The sequence below is a fragment of the Lutra lutra genome, chromosome 18 (assembly GCF_902655055.1).
Source record: "Lutra lutra chromosome 18, mLutLut1.2, whole genome shotgun sequence".
Classification (NCBI taxonomy): Eukaryota; Metazoa; Chordata; class Mammalia; order Carnivora; family Mustelidae; genus Lutra; species Lutra lutra.
The window spans coordinates 14,982,525-15,007,589 of NC_062295.1; the positions used below are offsets into that span (position 1 = coordinate 14,982,525).

The 25,065-nt window shown below is 42.4% G+C and overlaps 1 protein-coding gene across 1 annotated transcript in view; it reads left to right on the plus strand.

Moving 5' to 3' along the window:
* Positions 1–25,065, plus strand: part of IQCK (IQ motif containing K) — a 106,824-nt gene that overhangs the window by 53,499 nt on the left and 28,260 nt on the right. Inside the window, exon 5 of the mRNA XM_047713201.1 lies at positions 15,638–15,749. Within this exon, the coding sequence (XP_047569157.1) occupies positions 15,638–15,749 (112 nt within the window). The remainder of the gene's footprint in view (positions 1–15,637; positions 15,750–25,065) is intronic.

Sequence of the window (25,065 nt, forward strand, 5' to 3'; positions counted from 1 at the left end):
GATGTGTAAGAGAAACCAGAACGCCAACAAGCAGAAGGAGATGAGAAGTGGGGTAAACACGCGCCTTCCCAAGACAGTGGGGATGCGGGCAGAACTGGGCATCGCTGGAGACCACGGTCTTCTGCTGGATGGGTTAAGTCAGCATATTTGCAAAAAGTAAACACTGATGTAACTGAAAGGACAAGGCAAGCTGAGGTGTGGCGCCAAGGATACAATTACAGGGCAGCTCCTGATCCAGTCCTTACCTCCGAGCAAGTGAGAGGAGGGTGTCTTGTCAGTGGCAAACATCATACGGAACAGGTGGTTTTACAACCACGCCTGCCCACCTCAGGACATACTGCAAGAAGGACCTTGTCAGTGTGGTTATGGAAAGGAATGGCCATCTTTGTATGAAAAAAACGTCTTTTGTTAATATTTTTATTGTAAAATAGCAGATATCCATTGTATTAAAAAATGAAGCCATATAGAATTAATGTCTTAGATTGGGGTGCTCTAACAGAATGCCACAGACTGGGTGGCTGAAGCAACAGTCATTTATTTCTTTCAGTTCTGGAGGCTGGGAGGCTCAAGGTCAAGGTGCTGGCATGTTCCGTGTCTAGCGATAGCCCCCTTCCTGGCTTGCATATGGCTGCCTACTTGCTGTGTCCACTCATGGCAGAGAGAGAGAAAGAATAAGCTCTCTGATTTCTTGTTCTTCTTCTTCTTCTTCTTTTTGTTTTTTTAAAGATTTTATTTATTTATTTGAGAGAGTGAGCAAGTAAGAGCACGAGTAGAGGGAGGAGCAGAGGGAGAGAGAGAAGAACACTAACCGCTGGGCAGGGAACCCAACATGGGGCTCGATCCTGGGACTCCGAGGTCGTGACCTGAGCCAAAGACAGAAACTTAACCGACTGAGGCATCCAGGCGCCCCTCTCTAGTTTATTGTGAAGATACTAATCCCATCCTGAGAATTCTACCCTGGTAACCTCATCTAACCTTAATTACCAACCCCTAATACCATCACGCTGGGGGTTAGGGCTTCAACATATGAATTTTGGGGAAACCATTCAGTCCATAACAAGTACTTTAAACTTAAATGTGGAACTCTCCATTCCTGTCCAACTCCAGACCTGTTTCCCAGGCAAAACCACTGTTAACAGTTTGGAATGTGCCTTTTTAATGTTTTTCTTTTGTATATATGAACATTTATGTGTATATATTATATTGTGGGGTTTTTTAATAAACATGGGATATCTATTTTTATAAGTTTGGGCTCGCACTCTACAGCTTGCCTCCTGCCTTTCATTTAGCATTGAGAATAGCTTTCCACATCAGCATACGTACATCTACTCTGAGCATTTGTATTTGAAGGAAAAAATCCTACTGATGTAGTTGGCAGGTAGAAATTTGACCAAGCACTTTATCATTCAAAATCCTCCCAACCCGAAGTGAGCCCTGAGATGGCAAGAAGGAAGCTTTAGGAGTTGGTGTCGATTTCTGTTTCCTCAGCAAGTCCAACAATCAGTGACTTGAAGGGCCAGCCTTCTTCCTTCTGCTTTCTTGTGTGTGTTGGCTTCCCCAGATTGTCGGTCAGCTTTACAGCTTTCTTGACTTCCTCTTCCTCCTTTCCAGAGAGGGGTGTCTCCTGGTGCAGCTGTTGGAGGCAGGGGCAGGGCGGGGGGGGGTGCATTTCCTCCCTTTGTGTGTGTCATTAGCCATCTCTCTGGCTTCCCTCTGGGGACAGCCGCCCAACCAGGTGAGCCAGTGTCATTTCAAGCAGCACTTCCGTTCTCAGGCAGGGGTTGGTTGTCGTTTCTGGATGACGTATGATATGGACCAGGTGAAGAGAGTTGGCATCTGGCACAGAGACAATGGCAGACAACTTGGTCACATTTTCTTTGTAAAGGATAGGCTGCCTACAACTCCTGACCAAGACAATTTTTTTTTTAATACTTTGCAATTTTTTTAGGTGAGCTTGAAGGCAGTATGGCATCAAGGTTAAGCAATTATGCTCTACAATGAGATCAATTCATTCACTGATATTCATTCAGTAGTATTTGTTGGGGACCTGTTATGTGGCAGGCGGGCATTGGTCTCGATGCTGGGCATACTGCAGGGACGGAGACCATGCTCCTGCCCTCAGGGAGCTTGCATTCTTGCAACAGACTGTAAACAGATATAAATAAATATGTAACCTTTCCAACTGGTTGGAAATGCAGAATCTAGGCCCCACCCCAGGCCTCTCGAATCAGAACCTATATTTTAACAAGATGCTCCGGTGAGTCTTTGCATGCAGAAGTTTGAGAAACAGAGCTGGTAGCTGGAGTGCCATGATGTGGGTTTGAATCCTGGCTCATCAACCCTGTGGCCTTCAGGAAATCACTTAATTTTCCTAAGCCTCTGTTTTCTTTCCTGTAAAATGGGGATTAATAATAGTGTTGCCCTCATAGAGTTATATGTAAGGGTATAAAGGAAATGGTGCAAGTCAAGTGCTCAGCATAGAGCCTGGCACATGGTTAGGACCTTGTAAGTGTTAGCTCTTTATTGCCTTGATCTGATCTGTGCATTTTCCCCCTAATATTTCCTGATTGTTTCCTAATGATTCGCCTTAATTTTTTTTTTATTCCCTGTCAAAGAAAAATCCTATCAAAGAAAATCCTGTTTTGCAAAATGTCCTTGAGCTCATCAAAAAGACCTTTGTGCTCAGCGTGATTCCAGCGATACCCCCAGAATGAAGGCACCTGATTTTCATCATCAGTTCCCAGGCCCAGTTCTCAGGGCAATTTTCAGGGGCACCCGGCAGGCCAAAATAGGCCACAGCACTATAAATAGTGAGTTTAGGCTGCTTGGGGCCTAGCTTCCCAGACCCTTCCCCTTCCCCCTGCCTGGTCCTGTGGTTGTTTAAATATACTCTGGACTATATCTGCAAGTGGGTTTTTCTTAAGATGCCCAGAAAATGCTTTGCCAACTTGCCAGACTGTCTGAAAACCCCCCTTATTATTTGCTCAGTTGCAACATATCCCAAATATAAGAAGGAGGCCGATAAACCAAACTCCAAGGGTGTTGTGAGGAGTAAATGAGGAAGCCACGTACTGGTGGGACTGGCTACAGAATGTGTAGGGCCTGGTGTAAAATACAAACGCAGATCCCCTTGTTCAAAGTTTTAAGAATTTCTAGATGATGATAGCAAGAGTATTAAAACAACGTGAGGCCCTTCTAAGCTGTGTGTGACTGCCAAGGGCAATGCCCCTGAAGCCAGCCACAGGTACGAGGTGTGTGGGGGCACACGTGGCAATTAATACCCGCCAAATTCACAGCTTTTCTGGAGTCTTTCTCTATAAAGGGCTAATCAATTTCCCTTCAAAACAAAGTGTGTGGGTACGTTGTATAGCTGTAATCTGATTCCTTCTGCTGCTAAATCTTAGTGACTTAAGCCATAGCAATTCATTGTTTTTCACAGTCCTGTGGGTTAACTGGCTAGTTCCTCGGCTACTTCTCCTCCACTCATTCATGGGGCTGCATTCGGCTGGTGTGTTTAATGGTGAACACTACAATCGGGAGCTTCAACTGTGGGATGTCCCCATGTAGCTCCACTCCGGGGCTCCAGCCTCATCTGTACCGCCTTCAGTGGGCACTTCTTAGCTGTGATGGACCTTTCCAGCACATCATGGTAATCTCTGCCTAGGTGATCTGGACTGGGAAGGTCCAAGTTGGCCTCACACACATATCTGGAGCCCTTCAGTTCTCCTCCACGTGGCTTGTCATCCTCCAGTGGGTCAGACCAGCTTCCTTACATTTTGGAAGAAACAGCCCCAAAAATGGAAGCCTTAAGCCTTCTTGAGGGCTAGATCCAGAAACTTGCTCAGCACTTCAGTTACCTTCGATTGGTCAAACCAAGTCATGAGGCTCACCTAGATTCAAAAGAGTGGTATAATTTTCAAAGGGACAGGGATCCAGAGTGCTGGGATTCACTGGGGGCACAGTGCAATAGCTCTCAAACTGAAACATATGTCAGAATTTTCTAGAAGGCATGTTAACACACGGATTGCTGGGCCCCAACTCCAGAGTAATCTGGGTCAGTAGGACTGGAATAAGGCCTAAGAACTTACATTTCAAACTAGCTCTCAAGAGATGTCAATGGTGCTCGTTTGAGAATCACACTCTGAGAGTCACTGGTGGAGGGGTTAAGTGTCCATACTTTGGAGCAGTGCCTCTCAACCTTGACTGCACATTAGAAACATCTGGGCAGCTATAACTACATAAATGTCAGTTCCGGGTATCAGCGGTAACAAAGAGATCAAAGCATTGTGCAGTAATACTGTCTTTGGCATCGTTCACATGGCTGTAATTTATAAATCATAGGAAAGTTCATCGAATCCCTTAAATGCCTTTGCAACTTAATCATTCCCTGATTATGTGGGTAAACAAGTACCCACAAGAAAAGCTGGATGAACTTTATCTCAACTGTCATCATTGAGCTGTTGGGGGGAAATTCTGCTTTTTCCAAGTACGTACTGGGATATGACTTTATTATTAAAGGAAGCTCGGTACAAAATAGGTGTGGCTTCCCGGGAGAAGGCCTTTCTGGAACTGCACTGAGGAGACTACCCCACCAAAAAGCAGCTGCTGTTCATGAGTCATACAGACCCGTCTCCTGACCACACACTAATAGCCTGAGCCATCCTTCTTGACTCTGATTGTCAGAATTTGCAATAATCGACGTGGCATTGTGTAAAACTGAGACAGAAAATGTACACGTGGTAAAGCAGTAGGTCTCCTAACACTGAGCTCATTCTTCACGTTCTCTGTCCTTAGAGTTTCAAACCTTTATCATTAAAATTGCCTGAGGTTCTTGCTAAACATATATGTTGGTTCCATGTCACATAGACTGAATCAGAACCTGCCAGGCAAGAGCCCGGGAGTTTTATTTTTAACAAGTCCCCTAAGTGATCTCAATAGCATCCGGTAATGTTAGGGAATTAAAGCAATAATAATGTTACGTAATACATACAGAAAGACAGAAGGAGCACTGAGGGAATCGGGGGGCTGCAGTTCTAATGCCTACTCAAGGATCAGAGCAGGGGCTGACAAACTACAGCCCGTGGACCAAATCTGGCCCTCTATTTTTATAAATAGTTTATTAGAACACAGCTGGGCCCATTTTTTAAACACATATCGTCTTTGGTTGCTTTTTTGCTTTAATGACAGCCATTGGGACAGAGACTATATGGCCAATAAGACAAAAATAAGCTGATCTTTAGAGAAAAAAAAAAAAACTTGTATTGACTCTTGGATAAAAAACATGATCTCAGACCTGGGCAAACTTAGAATTAGAACTAAGGCCAGAAAGAGGGGCGCTTGAGTGGCTCAGTGGGTTAAAGCCTCTGCCTTCAGCTCGGGTCATGATCCCAGGGCTCTCTGCTCAGTGGGGAGCCTGCTTCCCTTCCTCTCTCTCTACCTGCCTCTCTGCCTACTTGTGATCTCTGTCTTTCAAATAAATAAATAAAATCTTAAAAAAAAAAGAACTAAGGCCAGAAAGAAAGAGAGAGAGAGAAAGGGAGGGAGGGAGGGAGGAAGGAAGGAAGGTAGAAAAAGAAAAGAACTAAGGCTCTCAGTAACTATGAGCTCGTAATAAAAAATAAACCAACAAGGAATGGAGGCAGGGGGAGTCAGTGAGTAAAACCAGCTGGAAAATCCAAGGCCTCAAGCGTGGCAGTTTGAGACTATGAAATAAGTATTTTTAAGATGATTATAGAGATCTACTAAAATTTTTTTTAAAGAATATAAACCTCGCTGAAACAACAGGGCAATAAGAAAAAAAGGGATCAGATTTGAGAAAGAACTAAGTATAAGCTATAAAAATGAAAACCATTAAGTGAACAAGCTATAAGTCGTGCTTCTCCAACTTCATTAAGCATCGGGATCATCTGGAGAGTTCGTTAAAACTCAGACTCTCTTCAGTTCGGACTTAATAGGTGTTGGGTGGAAGCGGTGAATCTGCATGTCTCCCAGGTACTGCTGATGGTGCTGATCCACAGGCCATCCTTTGGGTGTGCGTTAAGCAGCAGACAAACGCTGCTGGAGGAGTAAGTGCTATCCAGGGAGATTTGGGAGAAAGAAGGCAGCAGGGAGGTAGAGGTGGGAAATGTGGGAAAGCAGTCGAGACAACGAGAAGGTCAAACATGAGTCTAGTAGGAATTGCAGAGGCTGACGACAGAATGAGCAGGGAGACTCTCTTGCCCAGTAGCTCTGTTTACTGGGCAAGAGAACATCCCAGCTAAAGAAAACACAAATCCCGAACTAGATAAATAAAGACAAAACCGCAGCAAAATGCTACCTGGTTAAACCATGGCATGCCAGAAGCAAAGAGGAAGCCTTACGGCTCTCTCGAAAGGATTGCCTACGAGGAAAAAACTAGGAGACTGATCAAGACTTCTCATCAGCAGAAGCATCCGCCAGAAAACGGTGATGTGTATCCTCTTCAAACCCTAAGGGAAAGTAACATTCAACAGAGCCTTATATGCTCACCAAATTAACATTCAAGAGCAAGGGCAAAATACATTTTGAAACACATTCCTCACTGAAAGAACCACTAAATGATGTACTTGAGTTAGAAGGAAATTGAATCTACAAGGAAGGAGTGGGAGTAGAATGCAAGAAACAGTAGTGAAAGGGGAAGCTGCTAGATCAAAATATACATTGACTATTATATAATATATATACATGGACGCACATGCACATATATATATGCACATAAACACACATACATGTATGTACATGCGCACGTGCATACATACAGATATATGTATAGTGTGTGTGCATGTATATACAGATGCATGTAAACATACACACGTATGTATACAAAATACACACACCACATACGGATACACATACCACACACACATACACACGCCACAGTCATATACACACACCAGTGAGGGATAAAGGACATGAAACTAAAATACCGGACAGCAATCACGAGAGTTGAGAGTAGGATGTTAAAAGTGTTCTTAAGGGGGCACCTGGGTGGCTCGGCGGGTTAAGCCTCTGCCTTCGGCTCAGGTCATGATCTCGGGGTCCTGGGATCGAGTCCTGCATCGGCCTCTCTGCTCGGCCTCTCTGCTCGGCAGGGAGCCTGCTTCCCTCTCTCTCTCTCTCTGCCTGCCTCTCTGTCTACTGTGATCTCTCTCTGTCAAATAAATAAATAAAATTTAAAAAAAAAAGTTTTCTTAAGTCCCGTAACTGCTTGAGGGGAGGTTGGACAGACTCATTTTTTACTTTAAGTCGTTTATTACATGATAGCGACATATTCAAGAAAAAGTAGAATAAGAACTAACAATGCAGTAGAAGGGAAAAATGGAATTCAAAAAATCCAATACGATAAGAAGTAGGAAAGGAAAAAAAAGACATAAGAACATGTAAATAAAAAACAAGATCAGTACAAATGTATTACTGATCACAAGAAATGTAAATAGAATGAGCTTTTGTGATTTTTCAGATTGGATTACAAAGAAATCTGCCTCTGTGTTACAGGTAATACAAAATGACCCAGAATAGTTGAAAGTAAAGACGTGGAGAAAGATAGACAATACAACACAAATACCAACCAAAAGGAAAGTGGTCTTGCATTAGGAACATCAGATAAAATAGACTTTGAGAGGGAAAAAAAAAATTTTTTTTAGAGATAAAGCTGGTCCTTAATGATAAAGGAGTATCTGGTATTTTCTATTGGGTCAGACTTTTTGTAATGCTTTTTATAACCCACACGCTAATGTGATGAACACACTGTTTTAAAAAATGTTTCTCTAGAACATTTAGAATGTTTCTCTTTCCCTCCCTGAAAGCCCCAAGCAACTCCTAGGAGACATGCTGTCATACGACAGATGACTATCTGGGACACCTCCACAATACCAGGAAATATGTGATATCTACAGGTTTTTATAATTAGTTTCCCAACACAATAGGAACACTCATAACCACTGGAATGAGAAACTAACTTTTGTTTCATTTCACCAAAGATCTGAGAAGAAATCACAAAGCTTACTTACAGAGAGAAAATTGAATTTATGAGAGAGGTGGAAACTCTGAATATTCCATTAGGTATTTGAAAGAGAATTTGCAAACACTTATTTCCTTCATGTTGAAATCCACTTTTCTCGAGTACAAAATCCTTCAATATAATCATGAGTGAATCAAGTCACGGCAAGGATGTGATAAGAAGCTTCTGAGGCAGCTCACACCGAGTTGGAGGGTCACTCTTGCTCACGTTGCTGAAGGGCTGCCCGTTGTGTTGTTTCTGCGGCTTTCCAGGAATTGTAATATACTGAAAGTTTTTTTCCCCAAAGCCATTAGAAAAACTCCAGGGACTCATCCAGAGAAAGTAGTCATTGCTATGTTATTGTCTGTTTTGCCAAGAAGCAAGAAAACCAACTGAGCTAAGAGGAATTCAGAAGTGTAGATCTAGGAAGGGTAACTTCCAAGTCCCAGTAGTGGCCCCTCTCTTCTTTCCTGCCTGCGGTCACCATCCTACAGCCCTTATACCTCTACTGGCTGAACACTGCCTAAAGTTATATAATTTCAAAATCATTTATATATTCAATCATTTGCAAACCCTTGGGAAGAGGCCTCACTTCCAGTTTTATGAATCACTGGCTTTTTAGCCAGTTGGCTTCATGTCCTACCAGCAACCTCACAATGTTACTGAAGGATGCAATCTCAGAGCTGAATTCTTATTCTTAAAATATTTATGTGTGTATGTATGTATTTTAGAAGGGGGGAGGGGCAGAGAGAGACAATCCCAAGCAGACTCCACACGGAGCGTGGAGCCTGACCTGGGGCCCGATCCCACGGCCCTGAGATTATGACCTGAGCTGACACCAAGAGTCGGGTGCTCAACCAACAGAGCCACCCCTTACTATTTTATTAGTTGAATTAAGAAACTGCTAACACAGGGGCGCCTCGGTGGCTCAGTGTGTTAAATCCTCTGCCTTCAGCTCAGGTCATGATCACAGGGTCCTGGGATGGAGCCCCACATCGGGCTCTCTGCTCAGCAGGGAGCCTGCTTCCTCCTCTCTCCTCTCTCTCTGCCTGCCTCTCTGCCTACTTGTGATCTCTGTCAAATAAATAAATAAAATCTTAAAAAAAAAAAAAAAGAAAGAAAGAAATTGCTAACACAGTGAGGGCTTGTTATGGACCGGATAATATCTCATCTTGTTTTCAAAACACCAACGCAGTGAAGGAAATATCTATACTATTCCCATTTTACAGATGAGGAAATCAAGGCTTGGAGAGTTTAAGTAACTTGCTCCAGGTTCCTTAGCTTGTTATATGAAGAGCTGAGATTCAACTTCAGGCTTTCTGATCCAGAGTTGGCTCTCTTAACCAATCCAGTACCCTGTTGGCTTTCATCAGAATAATAGATAATTAGGAGATTTTGATTGGTTCACGGGCATCTTTTAAGAAATTCACATCCAAATAATGGAGTTTTCTTTCTGGACTTAGCCCAAAGTCAAGTACACAATAATGTATATAACACTCAGTGTGCCTATCTTGGAAAGCAGATGGACTCCATGTGGTGATTTAAAGAAGTAAAAATAGGAAGCCACTCATCAGGGAGGCTTTTTTTTTTTTTTTTTTTTTTTTTTGTAAAGCAATGAAATTGTTTATGTGTTAAACGTTACACTGCACTCTACGGTATTTGCTGATTGGCACAACCGCTGCTGTTTAAATTGATTCCGTAATCATGACTATAATGACCGGGATTAGCCCAGTTCAATGAGTGCATGCTTTCCCCAGGGCTCACAAAAGCCTTCTCTAGGGATCGAGGCTTTCCTGGTAATGAGAAGTTAACTAACGAGGCTGCCGTATTCCACTTTGGCAAACAGCAGTCCTCAGTTTGAAATGAAGGAAATCAAGAAAAAAGATGAAGGGTCTCTCACCAGACAGAGGAAAATCACCCTAAACTGGTCAGCAGAAACCTGAGAACAACTGTAGGCTTCCGGAATGATGAAGGAAATGGGTGTTGCTGTTTGTTGAATATTTAGGTGATTGAGTGTTCAAAGGATTGTAGAAAAATTCATCAGATATTCTTAAGTTAAAGAACTCTTATTTGCCTCTCAGCAGCCTGTTACTTAAAATTGAAACTAATAGAAACACTTGTATTCCTGAATCAATATATGTTCATTGTAATCCCAAACAATCCATCCAGAAAAATACCAAGTAAAAAGTGAAAGCCTCCTCCCCCATTTTACTTCCTCCCTAAAGGAACCCACACTCTGTGTGTCCATCCAAACTTTAAGAATACATCAGATATGGAAGGAAAACTTCCAAACTCATTTTATGAGGCCAGCATTGCCTTGATCCCAAAAACCATACAAAGGCCCCATCAAAAAAAGAGAATTACAGACCAATATTGTTGACGAACACAGATATGAAAATTCTCACCAAAATACTAGCCAATAGAATCCAACAGTACATTGAAAGGATTATTTACCACGACCAAATGGGATTTATTCCAGGGCTGCAAGGTTGGTTCAACATCCGCAAATCAATCAATATGATACAATACATTAATAAAAGAAAGAATAAGAACCATATGATACTCTCAATAGATGCTGAAAACGTATTTGACAAAGTACATCATCCTTTCTTGATCAAAACTCTTCAAAGTGTAGGGATAGAGGGTACATACCTCAATATCATCAAAGCCATCTATGAAAAACCCACAGCGAATATCATTCTCAATGGAGAAAAACTGAGAGCTTTTCCGCTAAGGTCAGGAATACAGCAGGGATGTCCATTATCACCACTGCTATTCAACATAGTACTAGAAGTCCTAGCCTCAGTAATCAGACAATGAAAAGAAATTAAAGGCATCCAAATTGGCAAGGAAGAAATCAAACTATCACTCTTTGCAGATAATATGATACTTCACATGGAAAACCCAAAAGACTCCACTCCAAATCTGCTAGAACTTGTACAGGAATTCAGTAAAGTGTCAGGATATAAAATGGGTGCACAGAAATCAGTTGCATTTCTATACACCAACAACAAGGCAGAAGAAAGAGAAATTAAGGAGTCAATCCCTTTTATAATTGCACCCAAACCCATGATACCTAGGAATAAACCTAACCAAAGAGGCAAAGAATCTGTACTCAGAAAACTATAAAGTACTCATGAAAGAAATTGAGGAAGACACAAAGAAATGGAAAAATGTTCCATGCTCATGGATTGGAAGAACAAATATTGTGAAAATGTCTATGCTACCTAAAGCAATCTACATGTTTAATGCAATCCCTATCAAAATCCCATCCATTTTTTTCAAAGAAATGGAACAAATAATCCTAAAATTTATATGGAACCAGAAAAGACCTCGAATAGCAAGAGGAATGTTGAAAAAGAAAGCCAAAGTTGGTGACATCACAATTGCAGACTTCAAAATCTATTACAAAGCTGTCATCATCAGTATGGTACTGGCACAAAAACAGACACATAGATCAATGGAACAGAATAGAGAGCCCAGAAATAGACCCTCAACTCTATGGTCAACTAATCTTCAACAAAGCAGGAAAGAATGTCCAATGGAAAAAAGACAGTCTCTTCAACAAATGGTGTTGGGAAAATTGGACAGCCACATGCAGAAGAATGAAACTGGATCATTTCCTTACACCACACACAAAAATAGACTCAAAATGGATGAAGGACCTCAATGTGAGAAAGGAATCCATCAAAATCCTTGAGGAGAACACAGGCAATAACCTCTTTGACTTCAGCCACAGCAACTTCCTCCTAGAAACATCGCCAAAGGCAAGGGAAGCAAGGGCAAAAATGAACTATTGGGACTTCATCAAGATCAAATGCTTTTGGACAGCACAGGAAGCAGTCAACAAAACCAAAAGACAACTGACAGAATGGGAGAAGATATTCACAGATGACATATCAGATAAAGGGCTAGTATCCAAAATCTATAAACAACTTATCAAACTCAACACCCAAAGAACAAATAATCCAATCAAGAAATGGGCAGAGGACATGAACAGACATTTCTGTGAAGAACACATCCAGATGGCCAACAGACACTTGAAAAAGTGCTCAACAGCACTTGGCATCAGGGAAATACAAATCAAAACTACAGTGAGATACCACCTCATACCAGTCAGAATGGATAAAATTAACAAGTCAGGAAACGACAGATGCTGGCGAGAATGCGGAGAAAGGGGAACCCTCCTACACTGTTGCTGGGAATGCAAACTGGTGCAGCCACTCTGGAAAACAGCATGGAGGTTCCTCAAAAAGTTGAAAATAGAGCTACCCTATGACCCAACAATCGCACTACTGGGTATTTACCCTAAAGATACAAATGTAGGGATCCGAAGAGGCACGTGCACCCAGATGTTTATAGCAGCAATGTCCACAATAGCCAAACTATGGAAAGAACCTGGATGTCCATCAACAGATGAATGGATAAAGAAGATGTGGTGTGTATATATATATATATATATATATATATATATATATATATATATATATATATATATATAAATGGAATACTATGCAGCCATCAAAAGAAATGAAATCTTGCCATTTGCAATGACATGGATGGAACTAGAGGGTATCATGCTGAGCAAAATAACTCAATCAGAGAAGGACAATTATATGATCTCCCTGATATGGGGGATTTGGGGGGCAATGTGGGGGGTTTGGGCAGGGAGGGAAGGGGTGAGGCAGTATGGGATGGGGGGGCCATGGGTGTGGATGTTGTGGGGGGGGTGTGTTGTGGTGAGTGCTGTAGGGTGTGTGGGCCTGACGATTCACAGACCTGTGTCCCTGGGGCTGGTAGTACATTGTATGTTGGTGGAAAGTAAAAAATCTTTTTAAAAAAGTTATGCTATAGGGGGGCCTGGGAGGCAGTCATTTAGTGTCTGTTTTGGTTCAGGTCATGATCCCAGGGTCCTGGGATGGAGCCCTACATCGGGCTCCCTGCTCAGCCAGAAGCCTGTTTCTCCCTCTCCCATTCCTGCTGCTTGTGTTCCCACTCTTGCTGTCTCTCTCTCTCTTTGTCAAATAAATAAAATCTTTTAAAAAAATAAAAGAATACATCAGTTATGCAGAAAGAATTTGACTGTAAGAAAACATAGTCAATTTGCTTGATTATAATTAGTGTTAACCTTTCTTTAGTGATTCAGAAGATCCTTCACATTTATTATCATTAAGGGTATCAGTTGTCACAGTGCAGAAATGTGGGGATTTCTGTGTGCTTGATACAAATAAATTGAAGCTGGTAGGAAAGATGTGGATAATCCCTTTTTTGCTGCCCAAGAGGCTTTGGGCTTGCTCAATCCACAGAACAGAGAAGTTGAAGGTGTCTAATTTTTTGAACATAAGATTTTCTAAAACACTGTAAAAACATTGCATTGTAATTTAAAAGACTTAGGGGATTACCTTATGTTCTATGACATTAATAGAGGGGCATTTTACTCTCTGAAATTTGCATAACATTATACTGGTGTATGTTATATACTTTATATACAAAGTATTTGATATGTATAAACACACAAATATACATATTATATATACATATTACATACATATACTATATATATGCACACAATATATACATATATGGTCCTTTGTGTGATTTTAAAAATATATATTTATAGATAAATTGTATATTTTCTTTTTTGTTAAACAAGTGTAGCTGTCATTTATAAGTTCAGCAGGAAACTACAGTCCATCTTTTTTATTTTGGAAAAAAATCACCTGAGTAGTTTTTTTTTTAAGATTTTATTTACTTATTCGATAGAGAGAGAGAGATTGCAAGTAGGCAGAGAGGCAAGCAGAGAAGGGGTGGGGAAGCAAGCTCCTCGCTGAGCAGAGAGCCTGATGCAGGGCTTGATCCCAGGACCCTGAGATCAGGACCTGAGCCAAAGGCAGAGGATTAACCCACTGAACCACCCAGGTGCCCCTTGAGTAGTTTTCTTAAGACAACCAAGGCACCCCATGCCCCGGGAGAGGAAGTAATAGGAAGGAATTTATTTTTCTTGAATCTGATAAGGTCATCTCTCCAAATGCCTCTTAATGAGTAGAGCTCTGGTGCATGGTATCAATTCACATAAAGAACCCAGGAACTTTCTAGAAGGGAAAGGGATTGCGATCACCCAAAACCCAACATTGCCCCCCACAAGTTTCCTAGTTATAAAAAGCCATGGAAGGACCTTTCTAGAGGACAACAGGATTTTTCAAAAACAAATCCAAGAAGTTTGGATCCCAGTGATCAGAGCAGGAAGCCTTAAGATCTAGTGCTGGTCTGAAACATCAGGAGGCGGGAACCTGGCTTTGTGACATGATCACAATAAGCAGAAATGGACCACTGTTACACTCTACCCACATTTCCTCCATGGCTAACTCTAGTTTATGCTTCAAAACTCAGCCCAGGGATCATCTCCTCCATGAAGTGTTTGCTGACCACTGCAGGCTGAGTTCAGTTCCTCCTCTGCATTCCCTTCTACTCATCAATATCCTTGTTGATCTTATTCCTGAATACTCTGTGTTTCCTACTAGATTCTCAGCCCCTCAAGGTCAGCTGAAACAGTCTGCCTACATTTGAACCTCAACACCATTTCCTAGCTCTGCAGCTCGGCAAGCTGCCTAAACTGAGTTTCTTCATCTGTAAAATGGGCATAATCATTCTTGTCTTATTGGGTGTTTTGGTGGTTAAATTTGTAAAACACTTAAACAATGCCTGGAACCTAAGTGCACATAAGTATGAGCTATGAAAGAATAAAATAAAACTTAATTCAAATTATCATCAATAGTCTCTTTATTGACAATGTCTAACACAAAGCCCAGTATGCAGTAGGTGGTCAGTTGGTGTTAAACGGAACAGTGATTAATACATTGTGATTCTTCTAGAACCAATACAGTAGCCACCAGTTATATGCGATCATTGAGCACTTGAAATGTGTCTAGCCCAAACCGAGGTGTGCTATAACTGTAAAATACAGTAGATGTTGAAGACTTAGTATGGAAAACAGAGAGTAAATTATCTCATAAATAATTTTTGTATTGCTTACATGTCAAAATAATATTTTGGACCTTTGAGGTTAAATAAAATATATTCTTAAAAATAATCTCACTGGGGCGCCTGGGTGGGCTCAGTGGGTTAAAGCCTCTGCCTTCAGCTCAGGTCATGATCCCAGGGTCCTGGGATCGAGCCCCGCATCGGGCTCTCTGCTTGGCGGGGAGCCTGCTTCTTCCTCTCTCTCTGTCAAATAAATAAATAAAAATCTTTAAAATAAAAATAAATAAATAAATAAATAAAATATTTTAAAAAATAATCTCACCGGCTCATTTTTACTTTTTAAAATGAAACTGCTAGGAAATTTAAAATTTCACATGTGGCCCCATCATATATCTATTAGACAGCACAGCTCTAGAATGTTTTCAACCTATCATTATTATAGCAAATCCTCATACAATCTCATTTACATGCAAATATTACATAACCTGTAGGAGTTCAGATAAATGACTTAGAACACTGATTCACTTGGAATCCAGAGTATATCCAATTAGTTTGTAAATGATTTTCCATGCAGAGTTAACAAGCTAATGTATAGACATATTTTTGAAAAGGAACCAAAGTTTTGTGGGCATTTTCCAGGTTCGGTGCGATCCTGAGATTCAAGAGTTGCGTCAGTGGCAGAAGAAACTGCGTGAAGACAAGCACATTCGCCAGCGGGTCAAGATTTTCTGGGCCAAACAAGAACAGAAAGGTCAGTTGTTTGAGTCACAGTCTTTGGTTTGTTTAGGAAAAGACTGAGTCGAAAAATTGGAGGGGGGAGGAGTCAAGATGGCGGAGAAGTAGCAGGCTGAGGAGAAGACTGAGTCGTAGCCCAAGGCTCTAAAAGGAAGCCCTCTGAGTCATTTTCAGGTCCTTGTCTCTGCAGGGAACTCACTTTGTGTGTGGGTGGGGGGAGTGACTGCAGATTAGGGTTCTGCTCTGGAATGACAGAGGTGATGTGACATAATTTACATGGCCATTCTCCTCACTCGGACAAACTCAGTGTCATCCCGTGTCTGCAAGTCATTTTGTTTAAGCTGTAAGTCATCAAGGGTAACCCCTCATTTTGGAAGCACAGTGTCCATCAGTGTGATGGGTGGTTATCTTTTTTAAGTTGTTGATTGTGTGTCTGAACTGAAATGATGCATTATGCTTGTCCTCTCTCTTTTTGTGAGAAGCTAAACATGTGCACGCGTGCATGCACAGACACACACAGAGATACAAAGAATAACAAGCACCCGTCTCCTGTAATATGCAGATGTCACCATTTTGTCCTATTTGCTTTCCACACTCTTTATTATAAAACTTTAAGTTATTACACATTTACGATAGGAAAATTAGAAAACCAACAGCCAAAAAAAGGGAAAAAACAGAAATCCCACCACTGTTACTATTTTGGTGTATATCCTGCTGTACTTTTTCCGGTACAAACAGGTACAAATAGATATCTGTACATATTTTATTAAAGACTGGATTTTACATTGTTACCTTCTGTCCCATGATCTACCTTGTCACTGAACGTACTCAGAACATCATTATGGCCAACGACCAGAGAGTAACATCGTGAAGTTTAACGGTTGTGTGGTATGGATTTAGCATCATTTATTCAAGCAGCAACATGGAAGGAGATTCATGATATATTATCAAGTGGAAAAGAATCACAGAACCATCGGTTTTTATCCATATTATAAGTATATATGTGTAGGGGTACTTGGATGGCTCAGTTGTTGAGTGTCTGCCTTCAGCTCAGGTCATGATCTCAGGGTCCTGGGATCGAGCCCCGCATTGGGCTCCTTGGGGAGATCCCTCAGTGGGGAGCCTGCTTCCCCCTCTCCTCCCGCTCCTGCTCTCTCTCGCTATCTGTCTCTCTCTGTCAAATAAAATCTTGAAAAAAAAAAAGCGTATACGTGAAAACGTGGAGGTGTCTGAACGGCCTGGAAGGCTACATTAATGATGGTCACCTTTAGGATTTGGACAAGGGAGGAAGAGGTGCTCTGTTGGAATCTTTTAAATAAGTTCATAGTACTTTAGAATTTATGAAAAATAAACCTCCTCACCTCAGCAGGCTATGAGCTATCCATGCTTTGAACCCTCTCACCTCCCCATCCTTCCCTGTACCTGTCCCCCATCACTAGGCTGGAGCCCTTCCAGACTTTTCTGTTCTTGTCATATGCCAGTGCCCCCCCCCCACCTTGGGGGTCTGTGCTTTCTATTTGTTTTCTGTCAAATCACTCATCCCCAGCTGCTTCTCATCTTCTAGGCCTGGGCATTACCTCCTCAAGGGACCTTCCCCCAGGACCAGGAGCCAGTCTATGAACAACCTCAGCATGACGGTGTCTAAACAAAGGCTTCCGCTTCTCCCCAGAAACCGTCTTCAACCCTATTTTCTCAAACCTCTCTTCCCAATCCCTTCATGGCATATGGGGGGGATTCCGTGTTTTTCCAGTATGTTCTAATTTCAGAAAGACCGGTCTAGTTTAAAATTTCAATCTCAGATCCAATTTGAATGCTTACCCAACCTCATCTGCCCTCCACCCATGGGGATGGGAGTGGGGGAAGAAGTGTTAGGTCTTTCACACTTCTATCCTTGCCTCTCCCGGATCCCTTTCTCCTGCAGTGGGCTGGGTGGGAAGGAGGGAGATACAGGGACATCCCTCTCTTCACTATCTGTTGTCGTCCTCCCGTGGCTGCTGCTGCTTCTCTGGCTAAGGCTACCACTCATGTCCTGTGGGCAGGCATCTCCATGCTGACTCTCTGACTCCTGTATCTCATATGATCTTCCTGGAGGTGAAACAGTAGGCGGCAGAACACCCCCGTGGGGATCTGGTTCTGTCTCTGCCTCTTCCACCACCACTCCAGATCCCATCTCTGCCAGTCTACTCCTAGTCTTTTGCTTTTGGGGTCTCCTTACCCAGTGGCCAGCCCTCTTGGTCAGAGCATTAGGAAAATAGTTCAAGTTACCTCTCACTGTCCACCTGACACACAGGAAACCAATGGTAGACACGCAGACTTCTCCATGGTCTCCTTCTCTCGGCCCCAGTGTGTCTACCCAGATCACATCAAACCTCCTCAGATAGGCATAGAGGAATGATCCAGATGTAAGTCTACCTTTAAAGCAGATATTCAACCAAGTAATGAGACACCCCCCAATTTCTCTTGGATTTTCCCTCCCTTGCTTTAGGGCTTAGGTTTGGGGAAGCACCCATTTTAGTCTAAGGAGAGGGGCACCTAGGTGGTTCAGTGGGTTAAGGCCTCTGCCTTCGGCTCAGGTCATGATCTCAGGGTCCTGGGATCGAGCCCCACCTCGGGCTCTCTGCTCAGCAGGAAGCCTGCTTCCCTCTGTCTCTGCCTGCCTCTCTGCCTACTTGTGATCTCTGTCTGTCAAATAAATAAATAAAATCTTAAAAAAAAAAATCAGTACTTGCTAACACCATTGAGTGAAACTTTGATGAGGAATATGATATTTAGAGACTCAAAATATCCCTCTACAAAGTAGTCATTAAACAAAAGGAAAAATATTAACTTTGCATTAGAGCAACCTGGCAGACCCAGTGTTCAAAATTAGTGTCACCAGTATTGGAACAAGCTGACGTAATGTGCCTTCTGGTATGATGTACTAAGACGGACACTCATCACATATGCTTATCCACTACTCCTGTCAAAACGCATAACTTGAATCTAATCATGGGAAAACATTGGACAAACCCAAGTTGAAGGACATGCACCAAAATAACTGATTTGGACTCTTAAAAAATGCCGGTGTTGGGCGCCTGGGTGGCTCAGTGGGTTAAGCCGCTGCCTTCGGCTCAGGTCATGATCTCAGGGTCCTGGGATCAAGTCCCGCATCGGGTTCTCTGCTCAGCGGAGATCCTGCTTCCCTCTCTCTCTCTCTCTGCCTGCCTCTCCATCTGCTTGTGATCTCTCTCTGTCAAATAAATAAATAAAATCTTTAAAAAAAAAAATGCCGGTGTCAAGAAAGACTAAGATTAAAGGAGAACCAAGGGGACGTGACAGCTAAACACAACATAGGATCTTAGCTTGGATCCTGGATGGGAAAAAAATTCTAAGAAAGACATTATTGAGACAATCAGCAAACTTTGAATAGAGGCTTTATATAAATGACTACATAGCACTATCAAATTTCCTCATTTAAAGAAATATTTTATTTATTTATTTGTTTATTTGAGAGAGAGTGACAGAGAGGGCACAAGCAGGGGGAACTGCACAGGGAGAGGAAGAAGCAGGCTCCCCACTGAACAGGGAGCCCAATGTGGAGCTCAATCCCAGGACCCTGAGATCATGACCTGAGCCGAAGGTAGACGCTTAACCAACTGAGCCACCCAGGTGCCCCCAAAACAAAATCTTTAAAGAAAAAGAAAAGAAACCACCTCATTCTTAAGATACATGCTGAAGGCTTTAGGGATCAATGATGTATGCACCATTGCTGTTATACATGTTGATGTACACATATCAAGTATGATATGTCACTTAACCTCAAATGATTCAGAAAAAAAGAATGTGTAACACACATGTGTACATGTGCACACACAGAGAGGAACCAGTAACGTAAGTAAGGCACAGGGCAAACTACTGGTAAACTTGGGGATTCTGTGGATGATTTTTGCAACTTTTCTGTAAATTCAAAATTATTTCAAAATTATAAGTCAAAAATTACCAGTGCCTCACCGCCACAGCTTCTGACCTGATGGTTTTGGGATGAGCCCCAGGCATCTGTGTTAATGTTAAGTTTCCGGGTTCTCCTGGTCAGCCGGGGTTGATACCCTAAGGAGGCACTGGCTCTGCACTTGTTTTGTGCTCTCTTTAAAATGTGGAGCCCTCCAAAATTAAAATAAAATAACAAAATAAAATAGAGCAATTCATTAAAAAAAAAAAAAGTAAATAAATGAAATGTGGAATCCTCTAAGCCTGCATGCCCTGAGCCCCGGGCAAGATAAGTCCATCTGTTATTTGTTTACTTGGCAGTTATATGTTTTCCTTATTAAAGTATAAGCTTCCTGAGGACAAAGACCTGTCCTCGGACAGTGCCCGGCACAAATTGAGCATCGAATAAATATTAGCTGAATGAGCAAGTGAATGAGTAAATGGATGAGCTGGATGGTCCAGTCCTGAGGCTTAGGTGAGCCTGCCTGCAGAATATGCTGGAAAGGGGCAGGGGTTGGGGGGGTACCTCCAAGTAAGAGTTCATCACATTGGCAGTGTTAAAGCCTCCTTAACAGTTTAACCCTTGCTAACCCTTGAGCTGTGACTGGCAGGCTCGTATGCGCCTCTCTGCCATGCACAACTGCTGTTTCATTTCATTTCAAAATTGGAAGACAATCAAGGCTGTAATCAGTTTAAAGGTCAGGGAAAGTGCAGCGTGCCTATTTATTTCTGTTGTTTCTTATTCTTTTGAGTTGATTTGCTGTCGGTTGACAGATTGATTTGGCTTGCTGTGTAGCGGGAAGAGCAGCCGGGCTGTGATGTGTGTCTGTCGTCCAGCCCGCGGTGCAACTGCGAGTGAGAGCATTCCCATCTCAGCCACCTGCTGCTCGGTCCCTGGCAGCCTTTGCAGGGCTCCAGAAGGAGCTGTCCTTTCCAAACAAGGTGGGGTTCAGGAAATGCCCCAGTGGGAACTCATAGATAAATTTCCCATTTACAGTAAGACTGTGAAATGGGGGGGGGGGGCGGCGCCTGGGTGGCTCAGTGGTTTAAGCCTCTGCCTTCGGCTCAGGTCATGATCTCAGGATCCTGGGATCGAGCCCCACATCAGGCTCTGCTCAGCGGGGAGCCTGCTTTCCCCTCTTTCTCTGCCTGCCTCTCTGCCTACTTGTGATCTCTGTCTGTCAAATAAATAAATAAAATCTTAAAAAAAAAAAAAGACTGTGAAATGGCCTTCAGGTGAAACAGCCTGTTCTAAATACTGTCCCCAAAAGCAGTAGTCAGCTAAGAAGGAAGTCGGTACAGTGCAGTGGGGAAAGGACTGGGTTTTGAGAAATGCGTGTGACCTGATGTACTTAACTTCATTAAGCCTCAGTTGTCCCATGTAAAAACTGGACTAATGATAGAACCTGCCTCCTATGGTGGTTGTTAAAGAGATGATCTTTAGAACAAGTCCTGGCACATTGTTCTAACAAATGCTGGTTATTGTCATGATTAGTATTATTAAAATATCTGTGTGCTTTTAAATAACCTTGTTGCTTTCCTCCACTAAACTCTAAGTTCCATGGGGTTCCATGAGGGGACTGTGCTTGTCTTCTTCAGCGTGATGCACCCCCCGAGCCTAGCACAGGGCCTGGCACAGAGCATGCAGTCTTCATGTACATGGTGAATGGAACTGTGGACTTCATTTTACAGATGAATTAGTAGAGGCCCAAAGATGTCGAGGGACTTGCCCAAGGTCACACAGCCAGAAGAGGGCCCAGGTGTTCCCTTTTACTGTCCAATGTTCTGACATACTGGGGAGAGACACAGAGAGAGAAAATGCTCCCTTGGTTTCTGCTATCAGACCCAAACCTCTCAGGAATCCTACCGAACACGACACACGGCTTGTCCTATTTCTTATGACCTAGGCCTTGGGTTCTTGCTGTTTTTGTTGACTGGAATCCCTAAGTAGGGGCTGAGTTGCTAGGAACAAAGTATAACATGCCCACCGAAGGAAATTTTTCCCTTCAAGTGTCACTGAGCTGAATCATTTTCTTACACTGGGGCACTACCAAGTTACTTCCTGTTTTAAACCTTGTGAATTTGGGTAATGTGAAAGTTTCGAAAATAAATCCCCCCCAAGCCAAAGTGACACTGTAATTAGGCCCTGAAGCCCTCTGATAAAGCAATTAATGTTAAGCACATGCTAGTTCTCCTTTAGACTTGCGGTAAGGAAAAAAAATGGAATGATTGCAAATAAAAATGGTTTTTCAACTTTATAAAAAAAAACAACAAACCCACAAACTAATCTGTGTACAAATCCAACAAACAAACGTAATATATTTTTTTGAGTGGATGCCATTTTATCCATATTGTGTTGTGGTATTTATAGTATGAATAAATTTTGCCAGGTTCATTTCTTGGAGCAACCCTGGTGCAGACAGCAGGTCTGAGGGAGAATAGAGTCAGCTGTCAGGGTAGAGTCGTGGTCATATATAGCTCGTCTCACGTTACACTGAGTCAGAGGCCCTCCCAAACAGGATTTTCTTCTAGGACAGAAATGGTGTGAGGTTATCCTCGAGTCTCTATCCATTGGGACAGTTGCCGGAATTATTTTAAAATGTGTGTGACGAGAATTGCAGCCAATATAATTCCAAACAAGATGCCTAAGTCATTTTTTTTTTTTAAAGATTTTATTTATTCATTTGACAGAGAGAGATCACAAGTAGGCAGAGAGGCAGGCAGAGAGAGAGGAAGAAGCAGGCTTCTGAGCAGAGAGCCTGATGCAGGGCTCGATCCCAGGACCCTGAGATCATGACCTGAGCCGAAGGCAGCGGCTTAACCCGCTGAGCCACCCAGGCGCCCCTTTGCCTAAGTCATTTTTGAGGTATCGTCACAAATCCCTTCTCGATTGGTAGTGCATTTTTAGCTTTGTATACTCAGTAATTGTTTTCAAATGTGCCTTGTAATTGAATGGCCATATTTTATTTGGAAATCCAGTATGGGTAGGAAGAAAGAAGCCATAGAAATTGTTCCCACAATATCGGGTTACATTTTCCTGTGTGTGTATTCTTTATGTATATGTAAATACTCTTTAAATGACTTTATCACTTCTTGTTGATATTTTAAAGAAAGGGATGGAGGAGGTTGACCTGTCAAAGGGAATCGATTATTTACTTTTGTTTGCTTACCTGTTTATTCCTGACCTCATTCCAAGAGTGCCTCGCAGTATCTTACAGAAATTTGTATAATATAACATTTTTATATAAATGTGGTAATTGGGTTGGGGAACAATTAAAAGTCAAGAAAAAGTTAAGCCACAAAATGCAGTAAGCAAAATACTTACTCCAAGTCCTATGCTTGCTAAAGATTTTTTAGAGACAAAACAAAGAAGGAAATAGGATCTGTTACATAATTCACAGTGACTGGAAGAAAAAAAGACAAGCTAGTTGTGCAGGAAACAATTGGGCCCTTCCCTAACACATTATACAACGTGAATAATAACCTCGAAAATGTTCCTGTAATAAGTAGAAATATGGCTCTGAGCTTCCTAGAAGCCACAACAATGAAGAAAATAGGATTATTGTATTGTTTGATTGTGTCTTCAAGAGAAAAACTTTCTTAGAAGCACATTTATTCCTGGAACTGAGATTTTTTTTCCTTTACTAAGAGAACACTGGGAAAAGGAAAGCCTCAGGTGAGGGTCAGGTAGAAACCAGAGAAATTTCTTTTTCTGACTTTAAATATAGTATTTTAAGTCTAGATTGCAGTGACCAATCTTAACTGTTAAGATTGAGTTTTAAGGATAGTCTCAAAATAAGTACCTCATCTTGGCCACACCACATGGGTATGACATTAGGATACCCCTGGAACTTGGTTCTTAGAGCAGAGAAGGATGTCTGAAACTAAGAAGTAGCTGTAGTTTATTGGGCACATACCATGTGCCAGACACTGTACTAAGCGCTTTAAGTTTCCATGTACTCCTCACTGGATAGGGGAGGTTTGGAGATGGGGGAGGCTGAGTCCCTAGTCCAAAGGCTGCAGGATCTAGGAACATGTTTCTTTCTTTCTTTCTTTCTTTCTTTTTTTTTTAAGATTTTAGTTATTTATTTGACAGACAGAGATCACAAATAGGCAGAGAGGCAGGCAGAGAGAGAGGAGAGAGGAGGAAGCAGGCCCCTTGCTGAGCATAGAGCCCGATGCGGGGCTCGATCCCAGGACCCCGAGATCATGACCTGAGCCGAAGGCAGAGGCTTTAACCCACTGAGCCACCCAGGTGCCCCTAGGAACATGTTTCTGGGATACATTTCCATTAGAGCGGGAAGCCAGGGCTAAGTGAATAAGGATGAAGATGTTCTTTGTCCTTCCTTCCAAATACCCTGCCCAGCTATCGATGAGGAACAGGAAGGGTTCCACCACCAGAGAGGATAGCCTAGCTGGGTGCAGAGAACACTAGCTTGTGGCTCAGGAGGTGGATTCTGGCATTAGGTGTAGCCTGTTGTGGCTAACAAATACAACCTATCACATAACAATGATACATGTTAAAATAACCAGTCACTTATTTTCCAGAGGCAGTTACTATTGAGTGGGTCTACCCTTCGGGTTTCTTCTTCTATCTACAGATGTGGAACCGTATTATATACCCTGTACTGCAACATGTTTTTTTCCTTTACTTGGAAGGAAACTTTTCATGCCAAAAGTTCTACTACCAATTCCAATGTGTTGGGGGAGGGCGGTTTCTATACCACTAGGAAGCGATTCTCTGACACCAGCTGAGTTGGAGAATTCAACTCAATTCTGACATGTATTGACCCAGAGACAGCATCAGACCCCACAGGTTAAGGGCTCTGTCGTGTAGGACCACCCCCACTTCAGACAGTCCCAAGCCCAGGTTTTTACCTGTGCTTCTGACTGACCAGCACAGCTTGGAGCTTCCCAATTCGTTGGGTTCAATTAATTTGCTGGGGCAGCTCTCAGAACTCAGGAAACTAATTTACTCACTAGATTACTGATTTATTACAGAGGATGTATTAAGGGAAATGAGTCAGCAGCCAGATGGAGAGATAAAAGAGAGAGGGAGGTCCCCAACAAGGGAGCTTCTGTCCTCACAGAGTTTGGGGCTTGACATGGTGGTACCTGGAATTGTTGTGGCATCCCCATCTGGAAGTCTCTGAACCCTGTCTTACGGGTTTGTATGGCTGCTTCTTTAGATAGGCACATTTGATGAAATCATTGGCCACTGGTGATTGATTCAACCTCCAGCATCTTTCCCTTTCCTAGAGGTCAGGGGAAGGGGACTAAAAGTTCCTAAACTTTTAATAACTTAGTTTTCCTGGCCACCAGCCATCCTTGGGTGGGTCTAAAAGCCACTTATTAACATAACAAAA